General features: G+C 49.5%; 1 protein-coding gene across 8 annotated transcripts in view; it reads left to right on the top strand.

Annotated features, from left to right (window-relative positions):
• CLASP1 (cytoplasmic linker associated protein 1) overlaps window positions 1-12962 on the top strand; it is a 313075-nt gene that overhangs the window by 292048 nt on the left and 8065 nt on the right. For all 8 annotated transcript variants that reach the window (XM_011941649.1, XM_011941646.1, XM_011941643.1 and 5 more), the window contains 2 exons: window positions 9284-9490; window positions 10830-10946. In XM_011941649.1, coding sequence (XP_011797039.1) covers window positions 9284-9490; window positions 10830-10946 — 324 coding nt within the window. The remainder of the gene's footprint in view (window positions 1-9283; window positions 9491-10829; window positions 10947-12962) is intronic.

Here is a 12962-nt window from a genome sequence, read left to right as displayed (position 1 = left end):
AATACAAGTTGCTATTGAGTAACAAACCTAAATCCTCAAATTCTAAATTTTCAGTTTTCCCTGGGCCCAACCTTGGGATGTGACCAGAAGCCCCATTTCCTTTGTAGGTTTTTGCTTTTTAATAAAAAGACAAAACCCCAAAACCTGTATAGCTTCATCGAGAGGTTCCAAGTTACTGAGCCAGCAGTCACACTAATAGCACAAACCCCAATAAATGTTTTATAATTGATGGGTAGTGGTGCACTGTAGTCGTCAAGGGCCTTGCGGTTTAGTTGAGGGTTAAACAAAGAGTCACGTGTGCTTCAAAGTGAAGTGCACCAGGAGTTTAGGAGTGGGCCAGAATAGTCAAGGAAGAGTTCCTTAGGGAGTTAGAACCTGAGATGGGCTGAGAAAGAGCAGATAGGGAGAGAACTCTAGGAGCCAAGGCCATGTGGTCAAGGGAGGGGCATGGGTTGGAAGACACTCCTGGGTTGAACCCCGCTGAGCCAGACGGCAGGAGACTTACCATTTTGTGAGCCCTCATATTCTCTCTGGCGAGTGAAGAAACATAGCCCACCTCACAGGCTTGTGAAGTGCCAGGCGCGGTGTCTAGTTCTGAGTGGCGGCTGTGGTGGCAGCTGCTCCTGCCGTTATTCATGGGTAGGGGAGTAGTTCCACCTCGCGGATGAACTGACTCTCAAGGAGCCAGAGGTGACCACACCTGCCCTTTAGCTCTTGTAGCTTCAGAAAGAGCCATTGCCTAATGTTAACAGCTTTGGGTTTGGGGTTTGAAGGCCTGGGTTCCCATGCTGCTTTTGCTAGCCGGGGCTGTGATTGTGGACAAGTCACAGACACTCTGGATATCTAAAGCACCTGTATGCTGGGTGGGAGGTGGGGGGCAGGTGCTTTATACCCTGCCCTGAGAGGCTGGCATTAAAGTCAAGTGAAGTAAGGTGGTTGACATTGTTGAAAATTGAAGTTAGTATCCTTTTTATACTCTTCCATTGAAGAAAGTAGACTGATTTTGAATAGAATTGTCAAGTTTTTAAAATTCTACATAAAGCAGATACAACTGCATTTCCCTAAATACACCTAAGAAGCTATTAAATGCAATTGAGTAAATTCTAAAACACCAGCAAAAATACGACTTGTATCTTTTGGCTACTGCTTTGGAATCCGTCCATATTTGTGCTGGGGTAGCCAGTACATTGTCCGCGTTAGGCTAGGAAATGCCATGGGTTTTTAGAGATGGATACCAGAATTAGAATGCTGAAGAGGAGCCTTACACGTGCTGCCCAGCTTCCCTTCTAATGCTGAGCACCTCCTGAGAGGCCAGCGCAGCCTCTGCAGCATCTCCAGGACAGCAGGACACACGACCTCCTGGGCTCTCAGCCGCTCTTTCCACTCCTTCTCATTGTTTGCCCCGTTGGCCCTAATTCTACCGCTTAGAGTAGAACAGAATGAATCTCCCACCTAAGAGCCTGACCGCATTTGAAGATATCCATTGTGTTGCCCTGAATCTACTTTTCCAGGCAAGGATGTGATGACTGTCTTGTTAGAGGTCATTTCATGTAGACACTACTCCTCAGGCTCTTCACAGTTCCTTGGAATTCTGCGCATGCACATTTTTCAGGGGAAAAGACTCCTCAGGTAGAGTTGGATGATAAGATGTTATAATCTGAAATACCTTTAAAATAATAGATTTAGATTCTCCCTTTCATTTTACTGATGAGGAAAACTGAGGCATAGAAAAATGAAGAAATTTACCCCAAGCTCACTTGGCTAGTTGATGCCAGAACCAGAGCCAGAACTCAGGTCTCCAGACTTACAGCCTGGAACTTTTATTTTCCCTCCCTCTGGTACTGAGCCTAGCTAAGTGAGGACTCTCTTCCCAGGTTCAGGGCCATGCTGGCACTCTGTTGTAAATCCCAGGACCATGTCAATGCCAATCTGGGACACTGGTCGTTTTTCCCCAGTCTACTGGTGGATACTTAAACTCATGGTCAATCCAATTTTTTACGGTCTTTCTGGCCTTTCCCAGAAGGTGGCGCTGAACTCTTCCTTAGCTTCCACACGATTGAGGAGCTAAGCTCAGGACATCTACTATGAGGAGTTCTTTGATTCCAGCCACTGTTGTTCCTGGACCTTTGCTTTTTTTTTTTTTTTTTGACTCAACCAGTTATTCTGGTGTGTCTGTGACAGAGCCAGATCACAACCTTGTGAACCTAAAACATGCAATCCAAATTTTGAAAACTTTATGTGCTAAAAGAAAGAAACCTTTCAGCAAACACTCACCAGTATTCTGAGAAATAATCCCATTTTTAAAAAGCTAGATGTGAAAATTATGCTTTTCTTAGCTGGACACTGTTACTTCACTGACTCTGAAAGGGGAAGGAGTCCTGTGTTTCTAATGAGACTGTAGCAGAATTGGAACAGTTTTTGATGACTTCAAGGCAGATTATAACCCAGAAGTCTTTTTGATCCTGTCCTCTTTGAATAGTCCCTCACCCCTTTCTAAATCCTTGCCACTTCTGGCCACCTTGTGTACCAAGTGGTATTGTCTTCCTTTGTTTCTGCTGCCCATGTTGACTTTTGCTCTCTGTTTGCTTACATTTATAATCTTTGCTTCTTATGTTACATAGAACACAGGGGCAAAACCTAAAGTTCACCCTGATTCAGGCAGCTCGCCAAAGCCAGGGGTTTGGCATATAGAGGGAAGTTGAGAACACCTACCTGCCTTGCCAAAACCAGCGTCTGTCTTGGGAAACTTGCTCTAACTCCAGCGAAAAAGAGGGCCTCAAACTACCCATCTTAATGTGCAGCTTCTGACTTTATTTTCAGACATTTTAGAACCAAAGCCCTCATCCACGTTAGATACATTTGATCATCCAGGCGCGGTGGCTCATGCCTATAATCCCAGCACTTTGGGAGGCCGAGGCGGGCAGATCACTTGAGGTCAGGAGTTTGAGACCAGCCTGGCCAACATGGTGAAACCCTGTCTCTACTAAAAATACAAAAACAAATTAGCCGGGCGAGGTGGTGGCACCTGTAGTCCCAGCTACTTGGAGGCTGAGGCAGGAGAATCGCTTGAACCAGGAGGCTTCCACCAAGATGGCGCCACTGCGCTCCAGCCTGGGCAACAGAGCAAGACTCTGTCTCAAAATAAAATAAAATAATAGATAAATTTCACCAAATGCTTCCTGCAGGCCACATCCAGAATTCCTGGATTTTTGTAAGATGAAGGGCTCCTTGGGTTTGGGTTTCAGCACAGCAGATCTGAAACAGCCTTTTTTCCCAGCAGCTGCCTGTAGGGTAATTCCCTTTAACCTGAATGGCAATAGAGTGCGGGAGATGGGGAGGAGAGAAGGAAAACTGCGAGTTCTCATCATGAACCCGAGAGTCGATTGCCTGGTCTCACTAATCCTCGTTGCAACCCCGAAGAGCACCAGGAGGCCTTAGCTTGCTCCTGTCAAGCCTGGAAAGCAACGCTGCCAACTCTTGAATCCTGTCTCCAGAGCCGTGTTCTTTCCACCCACTGAGCTGTTTCCCACCTCCCGGGGGACCTCAGATACTGACTTCTGTGCATCAGGGCTTTCTAACTTTGATACGCTACAGAATCACCCAGTGTTGCCTGACCTTTTATTTCTTTTTCCAGGTTTAAAAACAGAGGCCTAAAAGTTCCTCAGCTTTCAGGCTGGTGTTTTAGGATACTTGTGCAGGGATTTCTTACAGTGGAAAGCCAGCAGTTTCTGAGCATGGTTTCATAGCTGGGCCAGATTAGAAAAGAGAGGGACTGTCTCCTTCCACTTTTCACCATCCACTCAGCCGTGTGTAACTCAGCCACATAGGCGCACAGCCACGTGCTTGGCTCTCCCAAACACACACAGGTTCAGAGAAGCCCTCGGGACCCGCACAAATGGAGGAGGAGGAAGAGCACCCCACCTGAGGTAACCCATTACGTGACGGAGCTCTTCCAAGAAACATGCCAGTCCTCCTCAGACGACTGGTGACTGGAAAACCTGAGCGGAAGTCTCTTTTCCAAAGAACTAGTCTATTGCTTTTCCAGTGTGTCACCTGGAATGGCACTCTCTGGGCCTTGTAGAGTTGATTTTTCCACAGCCCAAGTCGATCATTTGTAGATAACCTGCCGTGCTCCTAGTTTTCTCTGCTAGCTCCTTAGGAAAAATGTAAATCCAAGTCAGTGCGGCATGCTCCAGATGTGACTTTGTGAGTCGTGAGCATTAAAAATATGTACGCTGCGCTGAGTGTAGTGGCTCATGCCTGTAATCCCAGCATTTTGGGAGGCTGAGGTGGGCAGATCATTTGAAACCAGTTTGGGTAACATAGCGAGACCCCATCTCACATACTGAGACCCCTCCAAAAAACTTAAAATATTATGCGTGCCTGTAATCCCACCTACTTGGAGGCTAAGGTAGGAGGATCTCTTGAGCCTGGGAGATCGAGGCTGCAGTGAGCCATGATTACACTATCGCACTCCAGCCTGGGCAACAGAGCAAGACCCTGTCTCTGTGTGTGTGTGTGTGTGTGTGTGTGTGTGTGTGTGTGTGTGTCCCACGCTATGGGGAAAGTAGTTCAACAGCTATTTATTGAGCATCTGGTATATACTGGACATTGTACCAGGCATGGGGATAGAAAGATGGCTGAGATGGGATCTTGCCTTCAAGAAACTTTTAGTCTAGTGGGAGGGAAAATTTCAGCAAAATATTTACCTGCAGTGATAAAATAAAGCGTACACATGATGAGGCTTCCTGGGAGTTGTGTTGCAGTAAGTCCTCAGGGTGACTTGGCCAGGGGCATAGAGATGTGGCTGGGCAGGGTGTGGGCAGGGAGAGGAGGCACCACATAGGCAGGAAGGAGTCAAGCCTTGCTGAGGAACCTCTGGCATCTTAGAGGTCATTGGAGAGGGCAGACCCGTCATGATGTTGGCACTGGACCCCAGGGAAGGAGCTGGCTTACCAGTGTTACCCATTCTTAGAGCATTCAGTGTGATGACTGGCCCTCTGTGGGGTCTCGGGGTCCCAGAGCTCTGCCCCCCTCACTCCCCATCCCCAGCAATTTGGGAGCTCCCAGCTCAGCTGCTGTGCCTTCTGGTAGCGCCTCTGCTGCTCAGCTCCACTCTGGTGTCATTCCTCCACCAACACCTAGCTTGTGTTTTGTTTTTGTTTGCGATGGGGTTTCTCCATGTTGCCCGGGCTAGTCTCAAATTCCTGGGCCCAAGCGATCCACCCAGCACAGCCTTCCAAGTAGCTGGGGTTATTGGTGGGAGCCTCCATGTCTGGCTTAGCCATCATGTGTTTTGTACCTGAAATATACCAAGCTGGTTCACATCTTGTCTCTTAATTCAGATAACTGTCAAAGTAGATACTTGAAAATCCTCCTTTTAGTGTGGGCGCTATGGCTCACACCTGTAATCCCAGCACTTTGGGAGGCCGAGGTGGGTGGATCACTTGAGGCCAGGAGTTTGAGACCAGCCTGGTCAACATGGTGAAACCCCAGCTCTACTAAAAATACAAAAACTAGCCAGGTGTGGTGGCGGGCACCTGTAATCCCAGCTACTTGGGAGGCTGAGGCATGAGAATCGCTTGAACCTGGAGGCAGAGGTTGCGGTAAGCTGAGATGACTCCATTGCGCTGCAGCCTGAATGATAGAGTGAGACTCTGTCTCAAAAAAATAAAAATAAAATCCTCATTTTAGGAGTTTTTAATTAAAAAATGGAAGCTCAGACCAGGGAGGTTTTTTGCCAGAGGATTGAACTAAGGTTTGTCTCCTGTACTTCTCTCAGAGGCTGAGAATGTGCTCATCTAACTCTGGAGGCTGCCCTTGTTGGGGCAAAAAAGTTAAAGGTCATGTGTACACACCAGGGTCCAAACAGTACTCTGCTTTCAGGTGACCTGTGTGGAGAAAGCTCCCTTTGGCAGGAGTTTGAATTGGCAAGAAAAAGAAATCACAGTGGGCTTCCTTCAAATAGGCTCCTTCCTGTACGTTTGTGGCATGGAGTGAATGCCATCAGCGTTGAGTCTAACACTTTGGCTGGCAAGGGAAGGCCTGCTCACTGAGGTGCCTGGATGAGGCAGAGGCAAGGTAGGCTGGCCGTGAATGGCCGAGGGCCCTTGAGCTGGAGGAAGGCCCACAGAACACCAAAGAAGCCTTCTGCACACATCCATTCTCCTTCCTCCTCCCGTCTAATCCTGGCCACCCACAGGAAGTGCATCAGGTAGCAGCAGGTCCCCGCCATCTGGTTCCTTCCTGGGTCTCCGCACCTTCGTGCTGCCCCTCTGCATAGACTACCTTCACTCTGCCCTGAACCACCAGAACATGGCCCAGTCCTCAGCTCTGTGGCCAGAGCTCTGAGCTCAGTCTCTGATGCACAGGAGGCACCTGGTCAGTGCTGGGTGAACAGACGTCCACACAGAGCACAAATGAGAGGAAAGAATCTTATCAGGTGCTTGAGAGTTGGACATGACTTTTAAAATAAAATTGCCTCTCTACAGTGCTTTGTTCTCGAGCCTGACCTTCACATACGTAGTGAGCACATGCGAATCTTGGGTGTTCTGACCTGTACACAGTACTTACCCTTAAGCCATGCTGACCCGGGGCTCCATCAGGGATTCATCCATAATCCCGGTGTAGGCTCCAGAGGTGGCTGCAGTGTGTTCACTTTAGGGTGCTGGCTACGTGGTGATGGATGTGGTCATCTTATTTCATGAGACTCCTAGCCTTTCCTGCATGCTGCAAGGAGTTAGCGTGTCCTCCCAGGGAAAGTACAAAAGGCCACCAACAAGAAAGACTTGAGGGAGGTAGGGCTTCTTTAAGTGGGACATAGTCTCAGACAGCCAGGAGAATGAATTCTCAGTCCCTCAGTAAGTACTAAACTCCTGGTAAATGCCCAGTTTAGTGGGTACTTAGGTACAACAGAAATGTTTCAGTTCCTAGCTGTTTGGTAAGAAGAAACACACACAGAAATGCCACCAGAAATACAAAGCCGTCTACATATGGTGCCATGTGAGTGTCACAGACAGAAGAACAGAAGTTGGGGGAAAAGTGTCACTGGTCTGATAGGGAGGCCTAGGCAGGGGCTGTGACGTGTGTGTCAGCCACACCTGAGGGACAGTGAGTTTTGTAGTTCAGCGGACGGGCTTTATGGAGAGAGTGGGAGGTCAGCAGGAACAGTCATGATGATGGTGCTGGCTGCACCACGGAGCACCTCCCGTATGCTGGGGTGGGGTTCCCTTCAGGAATCCAATGAGGCGCAGCCTGCTCCTCAAGTGCACCGCCCTGCCACCTTCCACCCTGAGCCAGAGCTGGGCTGCCAGCTTTCCCTGGCCTCAGACAATTCAGGTAGATTTTCTGGAATACATTTTCCTTGCTACCAAGGTTATATTGTAATGGTAAAAACCGCAACTAATTTTGCACCAGCCTAATGTTCATTGCAATTTTTCTATCTAAAAAGTATGAAGAGGAAAACAAAGTTACCTATAATCTTACCGCCCTGAGAGAAAGAGCATTAACCTTTGGTGCACTTTCTTCCAGGTGTTTTGTAGTGATAAGTGTCAGGTAGTGGCTGTGAGTAGCCACAGCTCATATGGGGCTTCATAATGAAAAACCCACTGTCAGCAGCACGGCCGGCCCCAAACATGTCCGTTGTGAATGGGATGAATTCAGCTGTCTAGTGTTGGAGAAATTTCCCTTTACCATTCCACAGAGCAGAGCTGACAACATGGACTCACGCCCACTCCCTGAAGTGAGCCCCGTTCATGTGGCAGTGTAGCCCTGGGCCGAAGGCGAAGCCGAGCGTCTTCTGGAGCCACAGTCTCTTCCCAGAGCCCCAGGAGAGCCTCAGTGAGGGCCCCAGAGTGACCCAAAGCAGCTTGTATGGCCTCTGAGCCCAGCCCTGGGCCTGTCTGCTACACAGCTCAGGTGGCCTCTCTGTGGGCCTCCTGTCCGTTTGCCACGCTCCCTGACTTGTACAGACTTCTTCACCCCCTTCGTGCCCATAACGAGAAGCAGCTTTCCAGATGATCCGTATGCTGTTTCTATGGGCCTGTCTTGCTTCAGTCACAAGGGCTGGGATGACTGAAGCTGTGGGCTGGTAGTCTTCACCTTTTTGTTGTATGAAGTTAGAGCTGAGTTATTTTGAGTAGCAGAACATAATGCAGAGAGGAATCTGGATGGAATGACCAGCCCGGCCAGGGTTGGCAGTAGGTGAAAAGTATTTGAGTTCGGTTGTACTTTGTAAGAAAATGCATGTGCGTATAACCTGGTGCCTGTCTTTATCTGTCATTTATGTAATGTGGACTCTGTGCCGTTGATAGTAGGAAGCATCCTTTACTAACTACTATATCTTGAGTACTGCTTACCATTCATCTCTGTGACATCCCTGTTTTACAGATGAGGACATGGAGTTTTAGCATTTGGGACTAGCGTGACGGGCACTTGCTCCCTGAGCCCAAAGCCCAGGCTCTTTCCACCAGGCCCTCTGCTGTCCTCTTTCTTCCTCACTGGGTTTTGCATTTAGCTTCCATCTTTATTACAAGAGGGTCTTCTGGCCCTCCAGAGGTCAGAGGCTGCTCCTTTGACCATGAGACGGCCATTTCACGTACCTCCCTAAAAAATGGAAGGCAAAGGGGTCATCGTGCACAGAGTCCTAGAAAAGCAACTTTCCAGAAGAGATTTCTCAGGAAAACCCTTTCAGGGGCTTCTCTCTGTGCCTTCCCAACTGCCTGGCAAGTGGGCCTCTTCCAGGAAGTGCCAGCGTTGAAGTCACCGACTTCCTCCAGGCTTCTTTCCAGATGCTCCAGTTGTAGGTGTCGCACAAGCCATTGGGAAGCATTTCTGTATTCAGGTCCTAGTCTTCTAGGCCAGAGGTTCTCCAGTTTTAGTGTGTCTAGAAATCACCTGGTGCTTACCAACACAGCTCGCTGCACCCCCTCCCCCAGTTGGGGCCCACCTCTGAGTGAGCTGGTCTGGGTAGGCCTGAGAAGTTGCATTTCTAACAGGCTCCCAGCACTGCTGCTGGCGCTGAGGGGGACCGCACTTGGACTACCACTTTTCTAAGGTTTTTGCCAGAATCCCCCAGACCTGCCTTTCCGTGGCCCACACTTCCCTTTAAAATCACCCTGCAGACCACTCTGTTTACTTTAACAATTGAGCCAGGCGAAGCAATGGCTGTCGTCTGACATTGAGTGAGGTCATTGTCCTTTGGCCTCTGAAATCAGAAGCAATGTTTGATCTTTCGCTTTGTGTGGCCTGTGGAGCTCACTCTGGGGGGAACTGGGTGTTTCAGGTGGTGAGAGCGGCTGAGGAGGCTGCGTCCACACTGGCCAGTTCCATCCACCCGGAGCAGTGTATCAAGGTGCTCTGCCCCATCATCCAGACGGCCGACTACCCCATCAACCTTGCCGCCATCAAGATGCAGACCAAAGTCGTCGAGAGGATCGCCAAGGAGTCGTTGCTGCAGCTCCTCGCTGACATCATTCCAGGCTTGCTGCAGGTGGGCCTGCGTATGGGTGGGGCCTGCCCCCCGGCCTGGGTGGGGCTGCCTAACTTGAACTAATGTTTAAGCGCTTTGTGCTCCTCCTTCACTGGCAACCAGGCAGGACCTGTGAGGCCACGCGGCAGGGACAGTTCACAGCCTCCTCTGTCGGCTTCCAGCTCACCCCCTCTCCTGAATGCACTAAGAAGACTTTCCTGGCAGCTCACAGAATGAACTTTCTGTTTACTATAAACATATTTTGATCATTTTTTTTTTTTTGTCCATTCCTTCAACAAACCCTTGTTGCACACCTGCTGTAGCCGCAGCCCTGGGTGAGGTGGGCCATTGAGTGTAAATCAAACAATGGTCCTTGGTCTCATGCAGCGCACAAATACTTACTGAAACTCTTCTAAGCATGAGACAGTGAGTGAGACAGACTGGCATAAAGCAGCCGTGTTCCACTGTGTGGACTGCCTCAGAAGATTTTCAGCCTACTGTGCAGCCACACAGACGACGACAGGTGTCACCATGGGCACCATGACAGTAGAGAAGTGGTTCCGGGTTGGGGTGGGGGGGGAGAGGGTTCATAGAAGAGGTGGTTTCAAGTTGGCCCTTGGCGAGGGAGTTTCACTGGGGAAAGGTAGAGAAGAGTAAGCATCACTTTTAACCATTGCTGCTGTTTGCTGGGTGCTTGGCTTGGGGATTAAACACTTAACTGTTGAGGACTAGATTATGCCAAACAAAGGGAAAGGCACAGAGGCTGAAGAGTCCCAGGCTGTTTGGAGAACAGCAGCAGGTAGCCCCAGCTGGGTGTGGGCCAGGATGAGGCCGACAGGTAGATGGAGGCCCAGCTGCACAGGGACACGGACATCAGGCTGTGGGGCCAGACGGTCCCAGCAGTTACTGGAGGCAGAAGGGTTTGCTCACAAGAACGAGTGACGTTGTTCTCATTTCTTTAAAGGCGTTTTCACAGGGAGATTTGCTTGCCCTTGGGGAGAAATGGGAACAAAGCAAGTGCTCTTTCCCCTTCATTGCCTTTTCTCATTCTCTCTCCCCTGCAATGTTTCTTGGGTGGCAGCTTGTTACACCGTGGTGCCTGTGTAGACGCAGAGACCAGTCTGGGGCTCGCCACCCTCCTGCTTCCGCGCCCCAAAAACCAAGTTTCTCTTGATGCTAAGTTGTGACCTCTGGGCTGAAAGCTGTCTGGATTCCATTGCGGGGCTGAGGTCTATCCTGGTTGTTACTGACAAGTCCAAGGTTGAACTCGGAGGGCATTGGTGGAAACGTTGATGAGATGTTGGCTGGGGACTGAATCTTTGATCTGGTTTCCTTTTCGTGTTCCCTCCTGGCTCTCTAGGGTTATGACAACACCGAAAGTAGTGTGCGTAAGGCCAGCGTGTTTTGCTTGGTGGCAATTTATTCCGTAATCGGAGAAGACCTGAAACCTCACCTTGCACAGCTCACAGGGAGCAAGGTATGTATAGTGTTACCTGGGCTGATAAGCACACCTGGGCTCTGCCAGCTTGTCCTAAACCCATTTGACTGCAGCGCTGGATTCCAGACAGGTTTTGTTCATTGTGTTTTAGCTGGGCCTTATTTCTCCAATAGCATTTTTTCTAAATATAAAAATGAACTGTACAGTGAAATCAGTTTAAGGTAACACTAACATTATACAACATAGTCTGCCTCAACTCCTGTTTATGAAATGCTGATTTTGAGCTGCTGGTTTATTTCCAAAAGAAAAACAGCTTTAATTAGAAACCATCCGGTTTTTCATGGAAACACTAAAGAAATTTACCTGCTTGCTTAGCAGGTGCTGAATCAGAGCTGAGTCCCTCATGGGCATCAGTAGTGGCAACAGCTGGCTCTCACCCTGAGCCTGCGGGGCAGCCCTACGCACTTTGCATGTGTTGACTCATGTTTACAGCAACATCCCTGTGGGCATGGTCATCCCCTTTAACCTGCCCCAGGCACAGACCTGACTCCAGGAGGCAGACTTCTTACTCATACTGCTGCCTCTCATGTTCCTTTAAGGGTGTCTGGAATTAGGGGAAGAAAATGGACCAAAATGGATGTCACCGAAAATGAGAGTGGCTAGACTGCTTACTGGTTTTAGTTAAAAGAACAACAACGACATCACTCAAATCTGACATGCTAGGCTGGTGAGAGCAGATTAAAAACCCGGCCTCATGCTGTAGCAGGAGAGGCATGGTGAAGAGGTGAGGCCTTGGCTCCCGGAGAGGCGGCCAGCTGTGCCTGGGGCCTCAGGACCTGCCTGTGGAGAAGGCACATCTCTGTGGAGTTTAAAATCCCCACCTTTTTATACAAACCACTCTGTCAAACGAAGCCAGTGGAAAGCATGAAACCAGAAGCGCCTGCTCTTGTGAGGGGGAATTGGCAAGTGGGGCCCATTTCATTTCAGATTGAGCTGTTGCTTTGATACAGCTGGTGAGCATTACAGCTGGAGCCTTGCTTCTCCAGAGTTCTGGGGCAGCGAAGCTCTGGCTGGGGTGTTCAGAGCAGGGTTTCTCCACCTTGGCTCTGTTGACACTCTGGGCTACCTTGTTGAGGTGGGCCGTCCTGTGTGTGGTAGGAAGTTTAAGCAGCATCTCTGACCACCACCGTCTATACCGACATGTGCCAATAGCACCCCCTGCCATTGTAACCATCACTGCTGTCTCACACCTGCCCAAATACCCTCTGAGGGGCAGAATCACCCCTGGTTGAGAACAGGTGGTCCAGAGGAGACACTTTCCTCTTTTTGTAATCAGGAATCAGCAGATAGGCTGGAAGAGGTGTATGAGGCAGGTGTGCAGTGCATGGTTTGGGGGTGACCTGATTCTGTTCTCCAGTTCCTTCTCCTCGCCCTCCTGCTGCACAGGCTCCTCATCACATCCCCTTCCTGATGATCTGAACGGTCCTGAGCAAAAGTCCCCCAGCTCTCCTACCTCCATCAGGGATTTGTAGGTGATTCCTGCTGCCCGGGAGGACCTTCGATGTACAGTTCACAAAGGAAATTCGATTTAGAAAATGGAAAATTCATCCAAAAATAACATGAGTCACACCTTGGTTTTGTCTGGCACTTTTTACTTTCCTGAGGAAGAGAGTTGCCCCATCAACTCATTTGACCCTTTGGATAAGGGACAGAAAATCCAGGTGTTTTCTCCTCCCCGTTTGGCAGTGGACCCACTGCTGCCACTCTTGGTGAAGCTTTGGGTCCAGAACCCACGTTCCTGACCAGGAGCCAGCACCTTCCCTCCCCCAGTTACAACCTTGGTTCCTCAGAGGTTTGGAGAGACTGGCCTTCACATCTTTCTGCTTTGGTAGCCCAGTTCATCCAGCCATTAAGTTTTTTATTGTTGTTATTATTTTTTTTATAGATGGAGCCTCGCTCTGTCACCCAGGCTGGAGTGCAGTGGCACAGTCTCAGCTCACTGCAACCTCTGTCTCCCAGGTTCAAGTGATTCTCCTGCTTCAGCCTCCCAAGTAG

The sequence above is a fragment of the Colobus angolensis genome, unplaced genomic scaffold (genome assembly GCF_000951035.1).
Source record: "Colobus angolensis palliatus isolate OR3802 unplaced genomic scaffold, Cang.pa_1.0 Scaffold20, whole genome shotgun sequence".
NCBI classification, from domain to species: Eukaryota; Metazoa; Chordata; class Mammalia; order Primates; family Cercopithecidae; genus Colobus; species Colobus angolensis.
This window is presented reverse-complemented; position numbering and strand designations above follow the sequence as displayed.